Below are 22408 nucleotides of genomic sequence, written 5' to 3' on the forward strand. Positions count from 1 at the left end.
GGTACAGGTACTGTGCTCAAGATGCTGCGTAGTTTCTCAAAGTGGTGCTAAATAACAGATGCGTCATCAGGGACAAGAGACATGATCCATAACACCAAAGCTAATTCTGCAGAGGGGCCCAGCGCCCGGAATAGCCCTGTGATTTGATTATCATCAGAATGATGATTCTGGCATCAGAGGAAGGACCAGCCGCGGGCTCTTTGTTAGAAAACTAAATGTCAAGGCCTCTGTTCCTATATCCTAGGCAACCTACAAGAGCCTACAGTAAGGCTGAGTCCAATGACTGAGGATGAATGCTAATGACTGTACACAAAAACAAGAACTTCCCCGCTGACAGTCTTCAATTGGAAGGAATTGAACTGGGTGCTTTTGGCAAGATAAATATAGTTGACAGAGGACGCTGGCATAGAAACACACTGACGCACGTTGTTAAGAATTTCAGACGAACGAAATGCATTTGCGAAGTGCTCAGAATGATGAGTCGGTGTAAATGATCATTACGGACTATTGTGATTTAATCACTCTGATCGCTCCGTTGATGTTACCTACGTTACTACGACCACACAAAGACAAGTCAACATTATCCATACATCTTTGCCACTTAAAAGGTAAATGCTTAGGATGGATCTGCCCTATTAAATGATCTGCATACTGCACTCAAAAGCCAACAAATGGAAGTGTTTAACGTTAAGCCTCTTTGCAGGCAAACTGCACCGTTCATCTGACTAGACACTCCTGCACAGTAGACTGCACGTCAAATAGATCCCCCAGGTTCGCCATTGTAGCAACGCTGACTAAACAAAAACAATAAGCTGGTAGCTGACTGATTCATTGTAATACTCTGACATAGTTCAGAAAATATATCAATATTGCATTTGCTTGTTAAACACACTGCACATTCTCACTGTCGTTCACATTAAACAACGGTGGCCTACAACACTAGCTACGTTATGTCTTTCGCTTGTTTCCATTTGTTCAATGACATTCCATTTCGTCTGGCGCTGGGTGGGTCCACCCCACAGTCCAAATGTCTCTAGCTAACGTTAGCTTCGACAGAGGATTGCTGTGCCTTCATGACTACGAAAACTAGTCAATTTCTAACAAGATCTTACAAAATTGCAAAAGACATCTCACAAATAACACATATGTCGGAATGGTCATTTCCAGTCAGTTCAACCGCTACAACCAAGCTAACATTATCTAGCACACTAGCCAAGACACCAGTCGGTGTAACGTTAGTAGCTACTGAAGCTAACGTGAACGCCCTGGACAAAATATTTTCCTGGGGAGTTTAACAATGACAACTACGCCGGCTACTCAGCACCTAAACAACCTGTCAGTGCGTGCATTAATAGCCTGCACTAACAAAATATACTTCCGAACGCCGGAGATGTTGAAAACATAACCAACTAATAGAAAAATGCCAACCACGGACGTACCCGCTTGCTATCCTTACTGGTAGCCTACTAACCCTGGGCGAGTGATTATTGTGGGGCAAGTGGTGGAAGAAATACTCTAGCTAGCTGTAACTCATTCCTGAAACATGCGTGCATACATACTCATTTTAGTTAACAGCCATAGCCACATGCAAATGAAAGTTGCACACATTCTGGTCATTTAAACCTTTTAATAGGTTTATCTTTCCCTTAGCGTTACATATTAACCTCAGTAGGCTATAGAGCTTGTGTTAGCGTGACAGCTAGGTAGGTAGCTGGTAGCTCGCTATCAAGCTAGCTAGAAAACTGTAAAGCAGAAAACACTTAAAAATAATTTTAACCGATCCGAACTTCAAACATGCAGGTGTTGCTATATATGCGCTAAAAGTATTCAATGTTAAAGTATCGGCGCAATAACAATACCTCTTCAATGTAGTTTAGTCTGCTTACTGGGACTGGATGAAAACGGGTGGCAACCTCCCCGAATGAAATAGCTGGTGGTGGCGGGGGAGCAAATATAATACCCTTTTCGCGAGGGAGTGACATCATACGCCGCAGCAACACACCGAACGTTTGTCGGAAATGGACGGAATAAACCGAGTCCGTATGCAACGGACATAATTCACTGAAGAAGTTAATTACGGTGATGCAGCATACAATATCGATAATTTACACAACCCTAACCCTATTCTAAATCATTTTGTTCATCGTCATGATTATGTCATGTTATTGCTCAAAGGTCTACTCTTTAATGTTGAGAACTGAGTTGGCCTAAGACAGGTCAAAACTCTTTTCATAGGCTAAATACTTTCAGATATATAGACACGCACATAAAGAATAATGCTCGTGTTAGCTTAATAGTTTCATCAGCGCCAGAACATTGTTCGTTTAATTCCTGGTCGTATTGGATTTGTTCAGGAATGTGCTGACAGTATCAATGTCTCTGAGCCCTACACTATGGAATTCTGCTGTCTAAAGTGCACTCAAGATTCATTGCCAGCACACACTGACACAACACAGGCCCAAGCTGAAAGGAGAAGATGCATTAAAATACTAAATGCATTAAATAAATTAAAATAATAATCTTGGAAATCACAATAATCAAGTATCATAAGTATATACGTATCAAAAGTATCACCACAGGCTTAATCTACATGTAGTGAACTTTGAGAGGCATATTATGACATTTGGTAGCTCCCTTTCACCTGCTTTGAGCCTGTGTTTAAATGTTTTTTCTGTAATCTACACTAGTTTAACCAAAAAATATACTTAAAACACTTAGTCCTGCATGAGGCTGAAAGTTGTTTGTGTCTTGGAACACTGATACCCATTTAAGGACCATTGATGATGGTAATGTTCTCACATGCTCCCCCAATGATGTGTCAATGTTCCACTGAATAGCCCTCTCAGCTCGACCATTAAGGCCAGCCAATGGGCTACCTGCACACCTGAGAGGGCGCATGGTATATAGAGACCCTCTTACCTGGGACATTGATAAGATAAACTCCAGAGGGAAACATGCCAGGAAGAGGCTACAGCAGTGTGTCAAGCGAGGACCAAGACGCTGAGCATGATGGAATGACCAGCCACAAGTAAGTAGTTTAGATCCATTCATAAAGCAAAGATCAGTTGCATCATGGCCACATAAGCCATGGTTGATATGCTGAACTAAATAGGACACTAAAAACAATGTTGTTTTTCTACAGATTTTCTCACAAAAAATCTGAAAGTCTGAGAGAGTGGACTGAAGAAGAGTACACACACATTCCAGAGGAGAAGGCCATTCATTCCAACCAAGTGTGTTTCGAGAGGGTTGCATTACAGGCCGTCCCAACTGGTTTAGCAGCTGAAGAACATTCAGAGGTAACGTATATTGTGAGTTAAAAGTGCAACCACAAAAAATAAAAATATACTTAGCATTAGCACAGCATTAGCTTTAATAAGCACCTTGTAAACAATTTGCTTTGATTACTCCCCAGGAAAACCCAGGACCCAGAGATCAAGACCAATGGAAAGTTTAGGCATTGCTACAAAATCCTACAAAAGACTGGAAGATGAGTTGGAAAAGACGCAAAGAGAGTTGAAAGAGTGCAGAAGGAGACTGAAGGAAGAGGAACAGAAGGCTAAGCGTTACCAAAGGAAGGCTCTCATCTACAAAGCACATATTTTACACTGCCGAAAGACCTACGGCATCACACCCAAATCGGCGTGAGGGACAACCATGTTGTTCACTTCATTCACTCTAACCCTGTTTACTTAATTCACTCTAACCATGTTTACTTCATTCACTCTAACCCTGTTTACTTCATTCAACCATGTTCACTTCATTGTTTGCTTGATCTTATGGTAATCGGACTGGTGTTTTCCCTATTGTTGCATTTCTCGTTCAGGGGTATATTTCAAATACCACAAGCTCTTCGATGTTTATGCAATCCTTGTCAAAACAAGTGTGAGATATTGTATTAAATTTACCTACCATTCTACCAGTAAATGTTTTTTTAAATGTGAAGTCAGTGCAACAGGATTATTCGCAAATATCTTCAAAATACACTTTAAAATGTAAAATATTCAACAAAAATACGTAAAATGCCTTTTCACATTTATTACACTTCAATAAAAATCTATACACTCTTATAAAACATTTATCATAATCGTTTAAAAATACAATTTGCTATTGCATTATTTTGACAGTTATATCATCTGGAGATACATTATTCACAATTTACATCATGGGTAATCAGACAAATAGGAACAAACTAGTGACAATAAAGGTGCAGGCATACTTAAACATGAAACGTTTAACTGACGTGTTAAGTTTGCATATGTCACACACACACACATATATATATAAAAACAGGTAGCACCCATGGAGAAATTCTTCAGCAGAGGCACTAAAGAATTGAAGAACATAAGGACAAAGGTAATGCTATAATCACACGGTTACAACTGAGGCTGTGGAATACTGTTAAATGTATAGACTGTAGTACTGTGTAATAGATAATTGTAATAATTGAAGTATGGGCACAATACAATTGGTAGGCAACTAAAACAGATTATATGAGTAACACATAAAAATTACAGTACATGTGTAAAACTGGACATGTTTGCATGGTTTAAACTGATGTAGTTCACAATAAGGAAATGTAATTCCCTATATACCAGTAGTACGTTTAACTGTATAAGTACAACACACTGGATTCAGTGGGTCCAAAACCTTTTTGCTACTGCAGGGATAAATCATGGCCAGAGATCAAACCTGGAATGTAATTTCACTTAAAAATTTCAAGTATGGATTTCATAGAGTGCCTTCATTTTCTCTTTCATTGTAAATTGCCACCGTTATATCCATTCATGAAGCCAGTGAGGAATACAGACTACCATGACACAGCCACAACCCAAGAATCAACCCACTCTTCCTTCAAGAAGACACGCTATCTGTGAAAAACGGTTATCATATTAACCTTTGAGTTAGGACCTCTAGTAAGAAGTTTAAGGTGACACAAGAAACCGTAACCCCAAAACTTCCTACAGGCAATTGTACCCAGGAAATACCCTGGGGATGTATGTGTCTGTTTGCATTCATGTCGGCATTTTGGTAAACTGCACGTTTTGTGTCTGAGAAGAGAAACCCTTCCCTGACGGTCTCTCTCATAGAGGAGAGGGAGGGCGGAAAGAGCTGGTAAGTGCTGAGTCACCGAACACACTGGCGTAAGAGGCTTTTAGGAATTGAACATAATTTTGCAGGCTGCGATTAGTGCTGTCTGACTGCTCCAGACGATCCTTCACATCTTGGAGCCTGCTCTGGTATCGCCTGTCAGTCTGCAAGGCACAGCAAACAGAGGTACACTGAATAAATACATCCAAAATGGTCTTCACACTGAGATAAAATAAGGCAAAGGCAAATAACCTGATATATTACGCAATTTATTACAGTCAAATGCTGTTGTGTAGCTTGCTATCGAATGCTGTGGCTACACAGAGAGTAATGCGACGTGACATGACACAGCAGTTTTGTGACGTGTGATCTGCCTCCCACCTCCTCTTTGGTCCTCCGTAGCTGGCCCAGCTCACTGTTGGTTCTGCTCAGCTGGGCCTCCAGGTCCAGAACCTTGGACTGGGTTGATTTCTCTTTAGATGCAGCTCGCTCTCTGGTGTGAGTTACCTATGCACAATTCATATGAAACAACAGCAGCATTAGTTGGAGCATACCCTGCAAGATCAAGTTTGCTGATGACACCACCTTAATCGGCTGCATCACGAATGGCGATGAGTCTGCCTACGGAGCAGAGGTGGCAACCTTAACATCATGGTGCCTGGACAACAGCCTGCTGCTCAACGTCAGCAAAACAAAGGAGGTGATAGTGTACTACAGGAGGCTGCAGGGAGAGAGGCACACACCCATTTACATCGGGGGCACAGCCGTGGAGAGAGTCAGCTGCTTCAGATTCCTTGGCATTAACATCAGCGAGGATCTGAGCTGGTCACACCATATAGGTGTGGTCACAAAGACCACTAGACAGCGGCTCTTCCTCCTGCGCCGGCTGCAGAGGGTCGGTATGGACTGTGAAATACTGACCAACTTCTACCGCTGCACAATAGAGAGCATCCTGACTGGCAGCATGACATGGTATGGGAGCAGCACTGCCCATGATTGGAAAACTCTGCAGAGGGTGGTCAGATCAGCGCAGCGCATTACAGGGACCGAACTACCATCCATACAGGACCTTTACAGCCAGCGCTGCAGGAGAAGGGCCAAGAGGATTCTTTCCGACCCAAACATCCCAGCCACAGTCTTTTTAACCTCCTGCCATCTGGCAGGCTCTTCTCTTACTGACGTTAAAATTATAATAATAAAATAAGAGTGATAACGACAGTAAGAATTAAATTAGGTTCATTAATATTATATTACATATATACATTTAATCTTGAGAAACAAAGACAACAGACAATGTGCAAAAGTTCAAGACAGACTCACACCATCCAGGGGAACGCTAGCGCTCGAGAGCATCGTGTCATCCCAAACATGACGTGCACACATACCTGTCTCCGAGCTTCCTCCAGGGCCTCCTCTAATTGGCGGGTCAGGACGGTGCATTCCCGGGACTTGTCCTCCAAACGGACCTGATTGGTGTGGATGGTCTCCTCCCGCTTGGATATCACCTGCATCAGATCGCAGTTCTGGGCTTGGGACTCTTCTAGTTTGCTGTTGACAAAGAGAAGAGAAGTTTGATGTAAGTGACTCAATGCAAATGCCTCTCTGACTCTAATCATAATCATAATATATTATATAATTTATAACCCTTTGAGTACAATCTCTCAAAAATATATCTCATTTCTGTGGTAGAGGCAGGCAGGTGTTATGTATTAAAACGAATGACATACATAAACTGATGACGCAAGCTATTGAAACATGTGGAGAATGAAGCCCACACCCTGAGAACAGGCTCAAACATCTGGTTTCCCCCTATGAGGTCAGCATAATATGATTCTGGCTCGTGCATAAAGTCTGTGTGCTTTGGGATACGTCGGCGGTGTAGCGGCGACTGACCGGTCCAGGGCCTCCACCCTGTGCTGCAGCTGCTTGTTCTCCTCCAGAAGCACCATGTTTCTTGTGCCGCACCATCTCCAGCTGCCTGCCTGCTGCTCCAGCTGCAACACACACCCATTCTGAGAACGGCGGCCATTTTGTGCTCCGATTCAATTTGCTGTCTGAACAGCCAGTGTAAAGTCGCACGGCTGTTGGAAGAATAGCTGGGAGCAGATGAGACATCAAATGATTTCTTTCTGAGTGTACCATCCTGGAATATAGCCAGGCATTCATCAAATAAGCGGACACAAGATCCACTCTCATCAAGGACAGAAGGAACCACTGACGTTTGTTAAAAAAAGCGAATCTACACTGATTATGGCAGTCAGTTAATACTAAGATTTCAACATATTTGGACAAAACATTTTCAGCAAACCTATGTGACATTATCACTTGGTTCCCTCCTTAGATTTCTACATATACTCTTAAGAGTCATCCCACATTAACTGACACACACACACACACACACACACACACACACACACACACACACACACACACACACAGACACATACGCACACACACACACAGAAACACACAGACACAGACACAGACACACACACACACACACACACACACACACACACACAGACACAGACACACACACACACACACACACCCCTACCTTCATGCGCAGCTCCGTGAGGGCATTGGTGAGCTCGCTGGTCTTCCTGTCCTGGGCCCTCTCGCGCTCCTGCGCCTCGTGCAGCTGCAGCTCGGAGCGCCTCAGGGCCTCGGCAGCGGCTCCAGCTCGGCCAGGCGCTCCTGCAGGCCCTTCTTCACCTGCTGGATCTCATGGTCCAGCTTCGCGCACCGCCCTGGCTCCGCTCAGCCCTCTCCAGGGCAGGCTGTAGTCGTCCGCGTCGGCCCGGTCTTTTGGAGCTATGAGGGGAAAGACAGGCGGACATTTTAGTTTAGTTACATTTACATTACATTGGCCCTATGTAGGCTTCCCAGTGAAGAGAGATGCTTACACTCCCTGTTTTGCAAGTCAGTCTTGATAAAAGCATGTGTTACATCCATAATTGTAGGGGAATTATGACTACAGTTGATTTCACTCATGGCTTTACTGGCATACTTGGGAAGATATCACAGAGAACTGAAATGAAACACACATTGACAATAGCATGTTAACATCACATTTAGTCAACTGAGCCACAGTTGTGTAAATATGCACAAATAAAGTGGCTGTGCAGGGTAAACTTTTACTGAGATCAGTCCAGTGTAGTTTCTGCATCTTCCAAGCTTGAAGCTCCAACTCCAGGTAAGCTCTGAGGAAGATTATGGCTGTACACTCAAGCATCATCCCTCTAAATAGCTGTTAATGGTCATTGTCAGTCTTTCCTGCTAACCTTCACTGTTCTCACCTTGGCATGAATCTCAACCAAGCCACAGGTTGGACCTGACTGCCTTCAATCACCTCGTGAAACGGTCTAATTCACATGAGGACAGAGGGAAGGAAGGGGTCGTCTGTGTGGTGAATGCGTGGTATGGTGAATGTGGTTTCAATCACCTCGTGGAATGGCCTAATTCACGTGAGTACAGAGGGAAGGAAGGGGTCGTCTGTGTGGTGAATGCGTGGTGTGGTGAATGTGGTTCAATCACCTCATGAAACGGACTAATTCACGTTGGGACAGAGGTAAGGAAGGGGTCGTCTGGTGTGGTGAATGTGTGGGGTGGAAGGGAAGCGTGGCACCTGTGCTTTGTAGCTGTCCACCAGGCTCTCATACTGCTTCACGGAGCTCTTCACCTGCTGCACCTCCGACTGGGACAGAGAGAGCTTCTCCTCCAGTGCATTTAGAGTGGCCTGGAAGAGAGAGAGAGCACATCCACAGACTTAGAGTGGCCTGGAAGAGAGAGCACATCCACAGACTTAGAGTGGCCTGGGAGAGAGAGAGAGCACATCCACAGACTGACTGGGTTTGATGACGGTAACATTTAACAAATGTCAGATGATGTTACAATCTCTCTGCTTATTGTTTGAAATGAACAGATTGAAGTAAAGAAATGGACCAGGACAGTTTCAGCAGGTTCATTATTAAAGTATTATGTACTGGATTATGTATTAAAACACTTATTAAGTGATAATAGCAACGATAGGGGAGATCACAGGGGAACGTTCACCTTCAGGCTCTGGTTCTCCAGCCTGGCAGCGGTGCTCTCTGTCGTGAGCCCATGGAGTCGGTCCAGGAGCCCTTCCCTCTCCGCCCGTGACTTGTCCTCGACACGTTGAAGCTGCTCTGTTAGATCTGTTATTCGGCTATAGGAAAAGTAACGAAGGTCAGTAATGAAGGCCATGTTAAAGGAGCAATCCGAAGTAAGCACCGCAAGCGACATCTACTGATGCCAACATTATGAATTATGAAGAAAGAAAAAAACGAAATCAACAGAGATTTAAAGGAGAAAAGAGGTGCACTGTTTGTGAAAAATGATCTGTTTGGGCATGTGATGGTCCTCACCTGTTCAGACGGAGATCTCCATCTCCATCTGGCTCTGTCCTTCACCTCCTTGCCGTGGGCGGCTGCTCCAGCTCTCGGCGGCAGACACGGCATCGGCCAGCTGAGCCTCCTGAAGGGAGAGCACATCACACAAGACGACTCTCAATCTGATTTTCAATCATCCAGTCAACAAAGGACTGCTCACACAATCTTTTACCAATTAAGAAATGCTCTCTTTGTCTTCACAATGATAATACAAGACGGATTTGGAGAACAGGGCTCAAACTCCATGTACACCATACACGATACAGAGCAGGAATATCAGGCTGTTCATTTTGGTCAGTCCAAGATGAGCAAAAATTATATTTAGAGGCATTATGGTATAAGTGACACTATAGGACACCTAATATTCTGCTACGTTCATCTGTGGGCTAAAATATGTCTATGTCTTATATCTTATATCTACTGAGCATCACATAACACTATGATCCTAATCTATAGGATAGGTCACCTAGGCGGTCCAGTACTGTCACAGAACACTCTGATCGTAAGCTTTAGGATAGGTCACTCATAGGTACAATAATGTCATAAAACACTTTATAAAAATTCCTTAATTATTCCAATCCATTCATAGGCCTGTTTCTCCAACGCCAACACTCTCATTCTGCCTGAGCTCGACACATTCTTCAGCCTATGCTGCAGCCTGCGGTCAACCCGTCAGCAGAAGCGAGTACTCTCTGGCAACCTCCTCCTCCTCTTCCTCCTCCTCCTCCTCCTCCCCGTTCTCCTCCCCTGCTCTGCTGACTCACTATCTCCATTAGCTGGGCACTCAGCTGTCCGGCGGCGTCCTCGCTGCGCTCCGCCCGGTGCTTCTGCGCGCGTGTGGCCCTCTTCAGGGCCTCCTTGTCGCCGTCGGCCCGCTCCCTCAGCTCCCGCAGCTGCGTCTGCAGGTTGTCCATCTCCCCCCGCTGCTGATTGGCTGCCCGCTCCAGGTTCTGTCCGTCACCAGACATATTTTACAGAAGACACAGAGAGGTTATTGGCTATTATCTATCCATCCATCCATTAATCCATTAAGGCATCCATCAATCTTGTCTCAGAGACCACCAATCTCAAAAGTGAGGCATTGGTCTGTCAGCTAGAGCAGAGACTCTATAGCCTAAACCCTGATTTATAAAGTGACCGCACCTTCTGCTTTAGCAATCATACAGTAATGTTTCACTTCAAACATTTTACCCCCCTGACTATTAAAACCAGGACAATAGCATATCCACATTGGGTTCTGTACCTTTGATCTGAACACTGGAGCCGGTGTTGTCAGCCTCCTTACTCCGTAGCTGACCCGCAGATGCCCCCGCGTAGACTCCAGAACTTTAGACAACTCACTGGTGGTCTTGGAATTCGTCCTGTTAAAAACATCAGTGGTTGTGTGAAAGGTTCCTAATTTACATCCCATCAATCCTGTCAAAATCTATCCATCTCCATCAAGTTTCAACCACCATGGTTTACAGTGTGAGCCAGAAGGCTTTTAAGGACACTACAAACTTCGATTGAGTTAAGCCGAGTTATTTACCTTCTCGTTTCTTAGGAGTGATGAGATGTTGGTCAAGTTCTTTCTCTTTGTCCTGAAGTTTAATTCGAAATAGCTAAAGGAGTGACAGGAAATATGCATTAAAACAATCTTCTCAGGGAGACCCAATTCTATAAAGGAGCATTTACACATGACAAGACTTACTGAGTTCTCTGCCTCTATGTCTGTTAGCTTCTTCAGTAAAGAATCTTTCTGTTCCAACAGACGTAGGGGAGTCCATCTGTTTACATAAAGACATGCACAAATCCATCGCCATTATTACCATGGAGATCCTCAAAATCTGCTATTTAGTATTTGAGATAGCCTGCCCCCTGCTGGTAGAAAGGTTACCTCACGCCCGTGCTGCTCCCTCAGGGAGTGGCGAAGGGTCCGGTTGGTGCCTTCAAACGTCTCCAGCTTCTGAAGGAGCAAGCCCCTTCTGCTTACTCAGGATTGAGGAATCAGAGCCGGACAGCCTTTCTCCTGTAGAGAAACCAGAACATTACAATTACTTATATCTACACAATTGACAACCTTAACAGCTTAGATACATTATAGTTGCTTTTCAAAGATATCATTGATTTTAGAGATATAAATTCAAGGGAGGAAAGTACCAGGTTGTCTGTAATTACTTGAGACATCACTGATCATTCCTTTAACTAGCCCAGCTCAAATCAGAACATGGAATATGTGACGGCACTCAAATAATATTGATTGAAATCATGACAGGACTGCTGTTTTTGACTGCCTAAGCGTTTAGACCTCTGGTTTGATACGCAAGAGTGAACGTGTGCTACAGACCCCACATGCGCTGGTGCTGTGGGATATGCGGCTGACCGTCTCCCTGAGGGCGACACCTGCTTGGCGGCCGCTGTGCCGTCCAGCTCGGCCTCTAGCAGCTTGCTGAGGAGCAGGTCTTTCTCCTGCAGGAGGCTCTCCTTCTCCAGCCTGCAAGACTCAACACATCTGCCATTCAGTTCAAGGCCAGTCACTTCACTGGTATTTATGCATTTTCTTTCTTATTATCAGGTAAACGCACCACCACTTTTCCCCCTCTAGACTTGTATTTGCACTTAAATGTATGTGTCTACCCTTATCTGAAATACAGATAGAAAAGTTGAAAAGAATCTAGTGGAAGTTAATAGATTTGAAAGGCAGTGTTACAGTTTGGGATCTTCAGCTGGCTCCAGTCTATACATGCTCATGTCTGACTAGCAAAACAGAAAACATATCTGTGTGTGTGTTCATGATCACTGGTTTGCAGAGTGATTAGCTTTTTATTTGCACTTAAATGTATGTATTTACCCTTAGCTGAAATACAGATGGAGTATTAGTATGGAGAATTAGAATTCCAGTATGGAAATAAATCCAAATTTCGTTAATAAAGGCTTTTCTATTTACAGATACAGTGTTCATGATCACTGGTGTGCAGAGTGGTTGGCCTGGCAGCAGTTATTGAATCCCGTTTAGGATATGTTCTGATGCCCACCTGGTGAAGTCCGACTCCTCAAGCATCTTCTCCATGGACTCCCGGAGGCGGGAATTCTCTCGCTCTGTGACCTCCAGCTCTTTGGAGACCTCGGCCAGTTCCTCTTCCTGTTCAGCGATGACCCGGTGGGAAGCAGTAAGTCTCTCAGACTGACGATCAAAGAGCTGCTCCTTTCTGCGTAACTCAACCTGGGTACACACACACACACACACACACATTTCAATCCAATTCACTCCGTCAAAGACACATATTTGCCATCATTGAAATGTCTACCTCTATTGTATAAATCTATATGTTTAACAGAGCATACACTTCTTTATGCTCTTATGGAGAGGCCAAAGATCAATCTCCATTGTTGAGGGCCGTGATTATTCTATAGAATTAGAATTAGAATGTATGTGTTCTAGTTTTGTCCATTGCTGATATTCAACACGTCAACTTTGATAAATATCCCCAGTGTGCTGCTTATTCCAGAATGCCGTGGTACATCCAGAAGGGTACCCACCTCACTCTTGAGTGAGCTAACCTCCGTCATCAGGCTGTCAATCTTCTTCTCGTACTGGCTGATACGCCCGTGCACAGCCTCCTCCTCGTCTGTGGACAGGTCCTCCAGACGCAGCCCTGCAGGGGAAGGCTCAGGGTCAGGGAGAGGGGTGATCTCCAGGTGGTGTGTAGGCCCCTGACCAGAAAGAAAAAGCGGAAAAGGTGAAGAAATTAAGGTATAGGAAGGGGAGTTCTTGGTGGTTAAATCAAAGTAACTGTGTTATTCTTGAGACTTTTTCGAGCTGCATTTTCACCAGTATCTTGCTGTTCTCAGATCAGTGGTTAAAAGGGGTAACCGTGTACTCATACATGCTAGTCCATTTATACATACAGTACATTCCTTATGCATCCTCTCCTCTAACTCTGTTGCTTAACTACCTAAGTCCCTTATTGTTGTAGCAAATCATGTTTGTGAAGAATGAGGGACACATACTAAACCCCGCTGACCATAACATGTAAGTAACTACATTTCTGGAGGACCTGCTTATGGCTGAGTTACAGCCATTGGAGCTGTGAACACCCACTCAGACTACACGCGATTAAGATCTGGAACATGCTTTGTTGGGCAACCTTCTGTATTTGATCTCACCTCCCACTTGAAGGAAGGTACCCGAGCGGAGGTCTTTCCAGGAGGTATCCATGGCATCCTTGTCTTCACCTTGGCCGTGGGACGCAAACCATCAGAATCCATTGCTTTCTTCTACAGTGCAAACCAAATGCGAACGTATTCATTCAGTCACAAGGATAGTGTCGTCTGCTGAACATGTGAAATAGGATGACTGCAGCATCGTTAAAGATGAGATAGTAATGTACCTGCGTCTTGGGTGAACTGGTCTTCTGGGCCTTCTTCACATGCACGTGCACAGGTGTGCTGTCTGACACATGCACATGCAGCGGAGGCGAAGAGGGATTTGTTCTCATTGCTTTTCTCTGTAAGGACCAAGAGTTGCCTTAAAGCAAGCAGCAAGTAACAATAACGATTCTACTACACGTCAACCTCACTACAGAAAAAAGGTCAACTTATATATGACTTATAGTCATTTTATATATAATAATTTAAATATTGAATTATAAATATAAAATAATTAAATATCAAGTATTGTGTACAGAAAATATGCTCTAACTAGGTCACCACTGTTTTAGCAGTTTGGCTGATTTATCAATATGTAATAAGATATTAGCGACATGTCAATGGATGGACGTATTGAAATGACAGTTCATCTGTACGAAGGCTTGTCTTATGAGAGCTAATGTCAAATTTTGTTTATAGTTGAGAGGACGCATGGCTCGTATATCACGTTACATTTTCCCAGCTGTGAACCTAAGATCTAAGAACTTTGGTAACCTAAGAAGGAAGCGCATTGTCACATATACTGACAATAGCGTTAGTTCCATAGTGCTTTAATGCTATGTATGCTAAATGTACCACACATAATTATAGACGAACTGTATGAATCCTTTCTAAAGCCACAGCATCCCCAGATGATCTCCACAGCTTGGTTGCCAGAAACTATTATTAGCTAACGTTAGCTATGTAACGCGCTAACTCGCAACAAATGCATATGGATACACGCCTCTTTAGAAAAAACAGCGTATATGCTGATATTGTTAGACCAGCTTAACGATCGTAAAGGTTTTGACTGGTGAAACGTTTTATAAAGTAAGACATAATCGGTGTCAGTCATTCTCTTTGTTGGCAAACTTAGTGGCTTAGTTAGCTCACTTATTAGCCATCACCTGCATAGTGCAGACAGACACAAAAACACTAACTTTATATCGTCAGATCAAACATCATACATCGCTTCTCCTTACCATGAGAATAACCAGACATCCAAAACATCGATATAAATAATTGAAGATTTTATCTTTGACATGTCCTCCTGGGTCAGAAAGTCTTGCAAAGCCTCTTTTCCGGCAGGCACAACGCCTGCTGCATGTGATTGGCTGATTCAAAACCTTTAATGACTTCCAGAGCTTGTGATTGGAGGAATTCACTGACCTTGGTTGGCGTTCCATTTTATGTTGTCTGTAGCAACGGGGACCTTGGAAACCACAGACCCTTGTTGCGTATTGGCAAGGACACCAAGTGATACATTCTGTGGTGAGGGACGCCGTTTTGTTTTGGCTACACACTTAAGAATAATTTTGTTTGCAGCACATACCTTTACTGATAACGGTAAAGTCCTACGGAACTGCCTACTCAAATAAGCTGTTGCTGTACTGTGCAGTAATTAGCCTCTACTCTTCGTTTGCCAATAACCTTCGCGTGTAACTGGTGTGGATCCTTTCTGACCATCAACCAGTCTCAGCTACAGTTTTAAGCCGAACAGACACTGTACGATTTAGACCTGATTCAGTAGGCAGTAGGTGTGTGAAGTTCCCAGGTTCCCAAACTCCCTGAGTTTTTGCCCATGCAGAAAGTCCAGTTGAATCGTGTATTGTTAAACACTTCATTCGCGATTGAGAAAGGTCGAACAGTGTCTGACTGGCTTTAGGCTAATCGAGCTTGTAATTATATTTACTTGGACGTAATCAAGGATTTGGCATAATAGCAACAATTAATAACTTCATAAATAATTTGTTTCTGGGGGTATCAATCAAAATGAAAAAAAAATACTGCTCCACTTGATGCTTGTCCAGATGCATTTGGCCATGAGCTTCTCAGATATCAAAAAATAATTCTCAAAACATGGTTGATAAATAACCAAAATCATTAGTGGGTAAGCAGTAGAATTATTTTTGTTTAACACTTTGTTCTTTCCCTTCTACCCATGGTTAAGGACTAAGTGGCGCTTGTAAATTGGGATTTTACTTTATTTTTCGATATATATTGTCAATATTTTGATACATATTATGTTTAATATATACGTTAATGCCTTTTTTTAGGTTGTATAGCCTTTTTTCACTCTGGCAGTGGGACTGCCAATGGAAACTAGCCTTTTGGCTATAATTGGGTGCATTTACATTTTAATGTTCATGAATGTACACTGTCCCTCTTGATCAAATAAATAAATTGATTGATTGATGAACATAGGCACCATTAGATCTTTAATGAAGAGAACTCTCTAGCACTATCTTTGATATTAAGTATTGTGAATTGCCATTCATTCTCCATAAGTCACTCATACTACCAACACAGCACACATGCACCAATTAATACACAGCATACCTTAATTACATCTAATGTAAATGTACCAATTATAGGCATGAACCAGAGTCAGTGATAAAAACATTAATTTGAGGTTTTACTGTCATGTCACATTCCCATCATTATACATATTCGTATACATATCAGTGACAGATCTTCAGTTCAGTTCATAAATAACATCAAGAACGAATCACCTTAATGCTGAAAGCAACATCACTTGCTCTGATATACACCGATGTATAAAAGATTAAGTTTGCCCATTCACATATAAAACTATGTGTCTGTTGCATCTCATAATTAACAGTTGGTTTTCAAGTACGGTGTGAGACGAGTCGACCCAGACGGAGTCCACAGTGATGGAGGCATCAGTCCTGACCCCCACGCTCCTGAATTACCTTCTCCATGGCCTGATACCATTTCCTCATCCGGGTATGTTTCATGACATCATCAAATGCCTGTTGGCCCTCAACTGTACGCAGGACTCCATACACTGACTTTTGAGAGCAGTGGGGAACAAAGAGAGACAAATAGAGACCAATGAGAGCGACCCATGATTTTCTCGAATGGAAAGTTGTAAATAAAATCACTGTTCAGGACCATACAAAAGGACATGAGATGTTTACACACAGTACTCAGAGGATGTAGACACAGAATACAGGATTAGCCCAAAGTCAGCTAGCGAAGGAAGAAAAAAAGCCTGTAACTAATTTCTGGTTTCTTCAAGAACAATAGCTTAGTCTCTTACTATATCGGCTAGATTTGGCTTGTCACCTCCCAAGAACTTTCTCTTCTTGCCAACAGCGGTCATCCATTCGTCAGCGGCCTTATACAGATCTTGCCTCACATCTGTCTCCATTCTGTACCTGTTGAACAAAAAAACTCATTTATCAGAGCTTTGACCACTAAAAATGCACTAGTCAGTGATGATTGTTGCTATACTATACTTAACAAACTAGAACTTTATGTATGTCAAAATACAAAAGATGATAACACATGCAACTAAAAGGCAACTCTAGGTCTCAAGATCATGCCATGGGGTATTTTTCCTCTACAACATAAGTACTGATATGAGGAGCATCTCAGATAAAACCACGGTAAAATGACAGCTGAAGATTCCCGAGGTAATTGTGAAACACAAACCAGATTTGTAGCAGCTTGGACAAGAAGAACATGGTAAATGCGCCCACATATTTGATGACGACGCCTTCCACAAGGCCATAATTGCCTTCAAGCACAATGTGCTCATAGGCCTCCAAGGCCTCCGCAGGACTGCGATACACATTCGGGGCAAGTATGCACAAAAGCCAGTCATCTGCCCAGTGGCGCCATTTCACCTCATCCCTAAAACGCATAAAAACAAGAGGGGGATTTGATTTGAAAATGTAATTACTTCAGTTCAATTCAATACAAATCAATGGTCCTATTCCTAGCACATTGTAAAGGCCATGATGGAAGAGCTAAATGTATTTCCTACCGGTAGGAAGCATAAAGCAGCACTCAACTAGGATTGCTCTGTTATGTTTCAAGTGACCAATAGCAACACATAAATGTGTCAGAGAGATATATCTGCTATACACGGGTGTCTGCACTTACCGTCTTGCGTTTTTGTTTGGGTAGTGAAGCTCAAGGGCTATCTCATTTAGCATAACCCAGTGCCTGTTGGTATATTCTGTGCTTTCGATCCCAAAGATGTTTTTAGATTTCAAGACAGGATAGTAGTTTATGACCTCATGAATGGTTTTACTCCTGCAAAGCCAGAGTAAGAGTGATAAGGATCAGAGTCGAATGGAGCAGAGAAACAACACAGCGGATTTCCCCCTTTTGTTGGTAAAACAATACACCAGAGTTGGATCTGATCACCATACTTGCGTAAAACAATGGTTTAGAAGAATGGCATTCTCTCTCAGGGGTAGGGAAAGGGGGGGGGGCATTGTAGAGGTCCACACAATTGCCTATGACACTGGGCCGGTGGCCATACTTTTTTCATGGCACTGCCGAAACCAGAAACATTCTGGTTGCTAGTAGGGAGTGTATGTAAGTATTAATACTTTCTATATTTATGCATTTTACGCAAGCCTCAATAACAGTATTCATTTTTTCAAAACCAAAACATAGAAAATCACCAAATCATAGAAGGTCAGTCACAAATATATCTGACTTCAACCACTTATGCATGTTATTTCCTTGACCAAAGGAAATATTACTCTGTAACAAAATTCATAAATGTTAGTATGAATTGTGCCATTAGTGACAGCCTGGTCTAATTGCAGAGATCTATTCAACAATGTGTGCAACAACATGTGTTGGTGGCCCAACAAAACCTTCTATAGAGGACAATAACTTAACCTTTCCTCCTATGTCCAGTTGAGCTTAAGTCAATAGAGAGAGAAGGAGTTTAGGGTGTGAAACTTCAAATGGCTATCATTTATTAAATTGACTTACTTATCAATCATGCATGTCTTCAATGCACTCATGATCACAGAGGCATCATTCAGTTGCTATCAAAAGGAGAGAAGAGTTTTATTACGTTTTTTTTAAATCAAGTATTCTTATGTGGACTAGAAACTACGCTTTCCATATGTTGATCTCAAGGAAAAATCTCTTACCAAAGCCTCTTCACCCTCGATCACAAGAATGGGGACTTTACTGGAGGCAGCCCACTTTATCTCTGTATGCAAAACTGGGTTGACCTCCACAATGTCATACTCCAGACCATAATAGTCCAGAAATGCCCGGAGCTTGCTGCACTGGGGACACGTCTTGTATTGGTAGAGCGTTACCCTTGATGTCGTGCCCAGCACCTGAATGTAAATCAGGGTCAAAGGTCAAAGGTGACAAGCTCTCCACTCAGGACTTGTATCAAGCTGCAAACATCTCAAACATGGAAAAATGAGAGAATGCTCCTGTTCCTAAAATGTTTGTCATAGCTGTAATATTCATTTCAGAAAATCTGTCCTCTGAACAGTCCTTTAAAAGTACAACCACATACATCTTTAGTAAAACTCACTGTAAAATGTATTTTCCATATTGTGAAAAGATTGTATGTTTTCCTTTATGTTTTTTTTTTTAGTTCAATGTAGTATGTGAACATATTTTTCCATTCAAAGTCCATACAGCCCAAAGATGTAAAGGAAGCAGTGAGGCCTTGGAGAACCCTTCTGTGATGGCGGCATGTGAATGACTGGCTACGGCAACCCTGCCCAATTGATCATGGTGAGCGAAGACCATTATATATATATATATACACACACACACACACACACACACACACACACACACACACATACATACATACAGGAGCTATTTTAAGACCTCCTCGCTTGCAGACATGGCCAGTTTGTCAGGTGCAGACAGTCTTTCTATGGGATCTATGGAAACATGATCAAAGTCTCTATCGCTGGACGGTGACAATAGGTCAGGCTATGAGGGGGGCGTAGCCACCTGCTCCTACTCTTTGATCTAAAGACCACAGCACTATCCTCACCAAAAGCTAATGGCTTTTCTCCCTATTCCCACTTGCTTTTGTCTTCTTCATGGGGTCAGTGAGACCAGAAGCAGGTCCAAGTCTAAGCAGGCTGTCTGCAACACATAACACATCTGTGCTGTAATATTCTGACACACATGGGGCCTCACATGCCTCTACAAACTAATTCATGCCCAGAATTCTTGGACAGCAGTCATGGTCATCATTAACCCTTGGTTTGGCAACAACAAACTGACTAACACTGACCCTCTGAGCAACATCTCCGCCTCTGATATAATGGAGGTGGAATCGCCCGATCCGCCATTGCTGTTTGATCAGCACCTGCTATCCAATGAAGGGACAGCCCCCTGGTTGACGACGAGGAAGAGGAGGATGAGGATATGATCAACCACCTCGTCTGCAACGAACACGAGAAGGACGATCAGAGCGCCTGTCTCCCTATGGAGATAGCGTCCCGTCCTTCTAGCTGACAGGGCAGTGACCCCTATGGAGATAGCGTCCCGTCCTTCTAGCTGACAGGGCAGTGACCCCTATGGAGATAGCTTCTCGTCCTTCTAGCTGACAGGGCAGTGACCCCTATGGAGATAGCTTCTCGTCCTTCTAGCTGACAGGGCAGTGACCCCTATGGAGATAGCTTCTCGTCCTTCCCGTCCTTCTAGCTGACAGGGCAGTGACCTGAGCCACACACACAATGGCCTTCATCAACGTTTGTAAAATGGCCCAGGGGCTCCAGTGGCCGAAGGAGATTGATATGATGGCAAGAGGCTCCCCTCTCATCTGCTACCTACTAAACATCTGCTCCCCGATTGGCCCAAGTGCCTCAAGGGAGTGAGACACTACTGGGGAGATCACCGTCTATGTATCCAGCCTGACAGGGAAAAGATTGCTTATCTTCATGCCCTCCTAGACACCCAAGAGCTCTTTGGCCCGGCTACTGAGAGCATGAGAATGATGTGTAACATTCTGAAAAAAGAAGGGGAAGCTTTCCAGGTGTGCCTGCCAGGCAAGCCTGCGGCGTGGCCAACGTTTGCTACACCTATCTTGAGACCCCTGCCTAAAACACGGGGTTATCAGTCGCATTTTTGGATGTCATAATCATATTGGTCCTAGACATCATTATATCCTAGGCAGAACCATCCTAGTTCTGCTGCCTGACCTTGAGCTATAGCCAACAGAAGATCAAAACCAAGATGAAAACATGTGAGTACCTCTGGAGTTAAGCACACTGATGCTCATCATAAAATCAAAATCTTAGAGTTAAATTCTTTTTTTCTTTTTCTCAGGGTAATGGCCCCCGGACCCTCCAACAAAAATTGGATGCCCCACTGTTCGCCGTCAGTGTGTGTGCTAATGTGAAGCATAGTGCCCCCTGTTGCCCCAAGTCTGTGTGTTATGAAGCCAATAGAGCAGTACTCAGATCGAGCAGTGTATGGAGCATAGGAGCTGCCTTTCAACTGAGCTCTCACTCGCTGCGGTGTGTTCTCATTTAGCGCGTCACAGTATAATGTATTTCGTTTCCTTAAAACCACAACACTGCATCTATATTATCATGAGTTGGTACGAGTGCATTATAGTGCGGCCAAAATCCTTAAACGTAAACCCGTATATGGCATTCTCACTCCAGAGATGTTCTCAACAGCACACGAAGGTGACCGCAATTTATTTTATCATTGTCAAAGGCCTGCCATGAAAAGTTTGGTAACCACTGCGTTAAGTAACCGTCTTTTCTCATACTACCTCACTCACCGATTTTCTTCTCCACAGACGAAGAGTGCGGAAAGAGCTTAATATAACATGAATACAGATAACATAACGGTAGTAAAACTACTGCTTACGTGGGATAATTGTTCCTCTGCAAAATGCTGTTGTAGAGATAATTTGAGTGCACTGTACAAGCCGATTCCTCCTCCCAGCAAGAAAGCACATCTTCCATAGAGCCGGGTGTCGAGCCGGGTGTCCTGCCGGGGACATACTTTCACTCTCTGCAAAGCACCAGTTCCGTAAGCCCTGAAATATCTTCTTAGCGGCGCATTATGCGTCTCAGTGGCAGCCGAGCCAGATTGGCTTCGTAGAGCACGAAAGTATTGTAAAGTGGCTTGGGCTTTACTCGGTATTTTAGCTCGGTAAGCTGCCATTTTTCATTTACATAAACCTCGCTCCCATGATGCCATTGCCGACGATGTCCAGAAGCAAGAGTCGATTGGCTCAGCCAAGTAGCCACGTGTCGTGTCGGGTGGTGTCATAACAGAGAATTTCATAAGCGGCAAGAACCTTCAAAACGGCCTTTTCTAGGGAAAAATCTTCGAAATGTACTGTGGCGGCCACTCGAGGCTAGTTAAACTCACAGAAAGCTAATCCTCTAAGAACAACACAATAATAATAAAAATTATTTCTTAAATGACTTTGGAAAATTTGACACTGCAACAGCTGTGGCTTACCATAAATTGACGACTAGTGAAAACTATAAGGTAGGCTATCCTATGTACAGCCATGACCCAGATTATTTTATGATCAGGTCCAGCAAGAAGGAGAAAGGCCAAGAACAAGAGTAGGGTATATACTTTTCACAAGATTGAAAAAAAAGAAAAATAGGAAATGTATTAGCCCCTTTTTGTGGAAGGGTCCCTCAGCGAAGGATGGCAAGATATTACATTTAAATAGAAGTTAATTCATCTGCAGGTTGATGTTCATTTAAATAGTAGTTCATTCATCT

The 22408-nt window shown here is 43.3% G+C and overlaps 4 protein-coding genes and 1 long non-coding RNA gene across 12 annotated transcripts in view; 1 reads left to right on the forward strand and 4 right to left on the reverse strand.

Moving 5' to 3' along the window:
- Positions 1–1999, reverse strand: part of sptan1 (spectrin alpha, non-erythrocytic 1) — a 40641-nt gene extending 38642 nt beyond the window's left edge. For all 8 annotated transcript variants that reach the window (XM_031578417.2, XM_031578416.2, XM_031578412.2 and 5 more), the window contains exon 1: positions 1860–1999. In XM_031578417.2, coding sequence (XP_031434277.1) covers positions 1860–1985 — 126 coding nt within the window. In that variant the 5' untranslated portion in view covers positions 1986–1999. The remainder of the gene's footprint in view (positions 1–1859) is intronic.
- An 859-nt stretch (positions 2000–2858) lies between these two features.
- LOC116222753 lies at positions 2859–3631 on the forward strand. The gene is made up of 3 exons (XR_004164773.2): positions 2859–3028; positions 3143–3299; positions 3416–3631. It is a non-coding gene; the product is annotated as an uncharacterized LOC116222753 (long non-coding RNA).
- A 1123-nt stretch (positions 3632–4754) lies between these two features.
- On the reverse strand, positions 4755–7084 carry LOC116222946 (outer dense fiber protein 2-like). The gene is made up of 4 exons (XM_031578271.2): positions 6985–7084; positions 6477–6639; positions 5473–5598; positions 4755–5255 (listed from the first exon to the last, which is right to left on the reverse strand). The coding sequence occupies exons 1-4, from the start codon at positions 7038–7040 to the stop codon at positions 5085–5087; spliced, it is 516 nt and encodes a 171-aa protein (XP_031434131.1). The 5' UTR covers positions 7041–7084; the 3' UTR covers positions 4755–5084.
- A 570-nt stretch (positions 7085–7654) lies between these two features.
- Positions 7655–15006, reverse strand: LOC105909294 (outer dense fiber protein 2). Its single transcript, XM_031578272.1, is given in 18 exon segments — positions 7655–7905; positions 8720–8830; positions 9148–9287; positions 9486–9591; positions 10271–10456; positions 10736–10806; positions 10809–10864; positions 11031–11107; positions 11197–11264; positions 11376–11466; positions 11468–11511; positions 11838–11885; positions 11888–11979; positions 12521–12708; positions 13026–13199; positions 13653–13763; positions 13877–13993; positions 14876–15006. Coding segments are annotated over 18 exon segments (1737 nt in total). The 5' UTR covers positions 14879–15006; the 3' UTR covers positions 7655–7851.
- Positions 15007–16287: 1281 nt separating this feature from the next.
- Positions 16288–21830, reverse strand: LOC116222982 (prostaglandin E synthase 2-like). Its single transcript, XM_031578446.2, has 7 exons — positions 21531–21830; positions 18818–19012; positions 18654–18709; positions 17805–17957; positions 17352–17552; positions 16957–17074; positions 16288–16705 (listed from the first exon to the last, which is right to left on the reverse strand). The coding sequence occupies exons 1-7, from the start codon at positions 21828–21830 to the stop codon at positions 16577–16579; spliced, it is 1152 nt and encodes a 383-aa protein (XP_031434306.1). The 3' UTR covers positions 16288–16576.
- Positions 21831–22408: the final 578 nt, after the last annotated feature.

The sequence above is a fragment of the Clupea harengus genome, chromosome 12, assembly GCF_900700415.2.
Source record: "Clupea harengus chromosome 12, Ch_v2.0.2, whole genome shotgun sequence".
NCBI classification, from domain to species: domain Eukaryota; kingdom Metazoa; phylum Chordata; class Actinopteri; order Clupeiformes; family Clupeidae; genus Clupea; species Clupea harengus.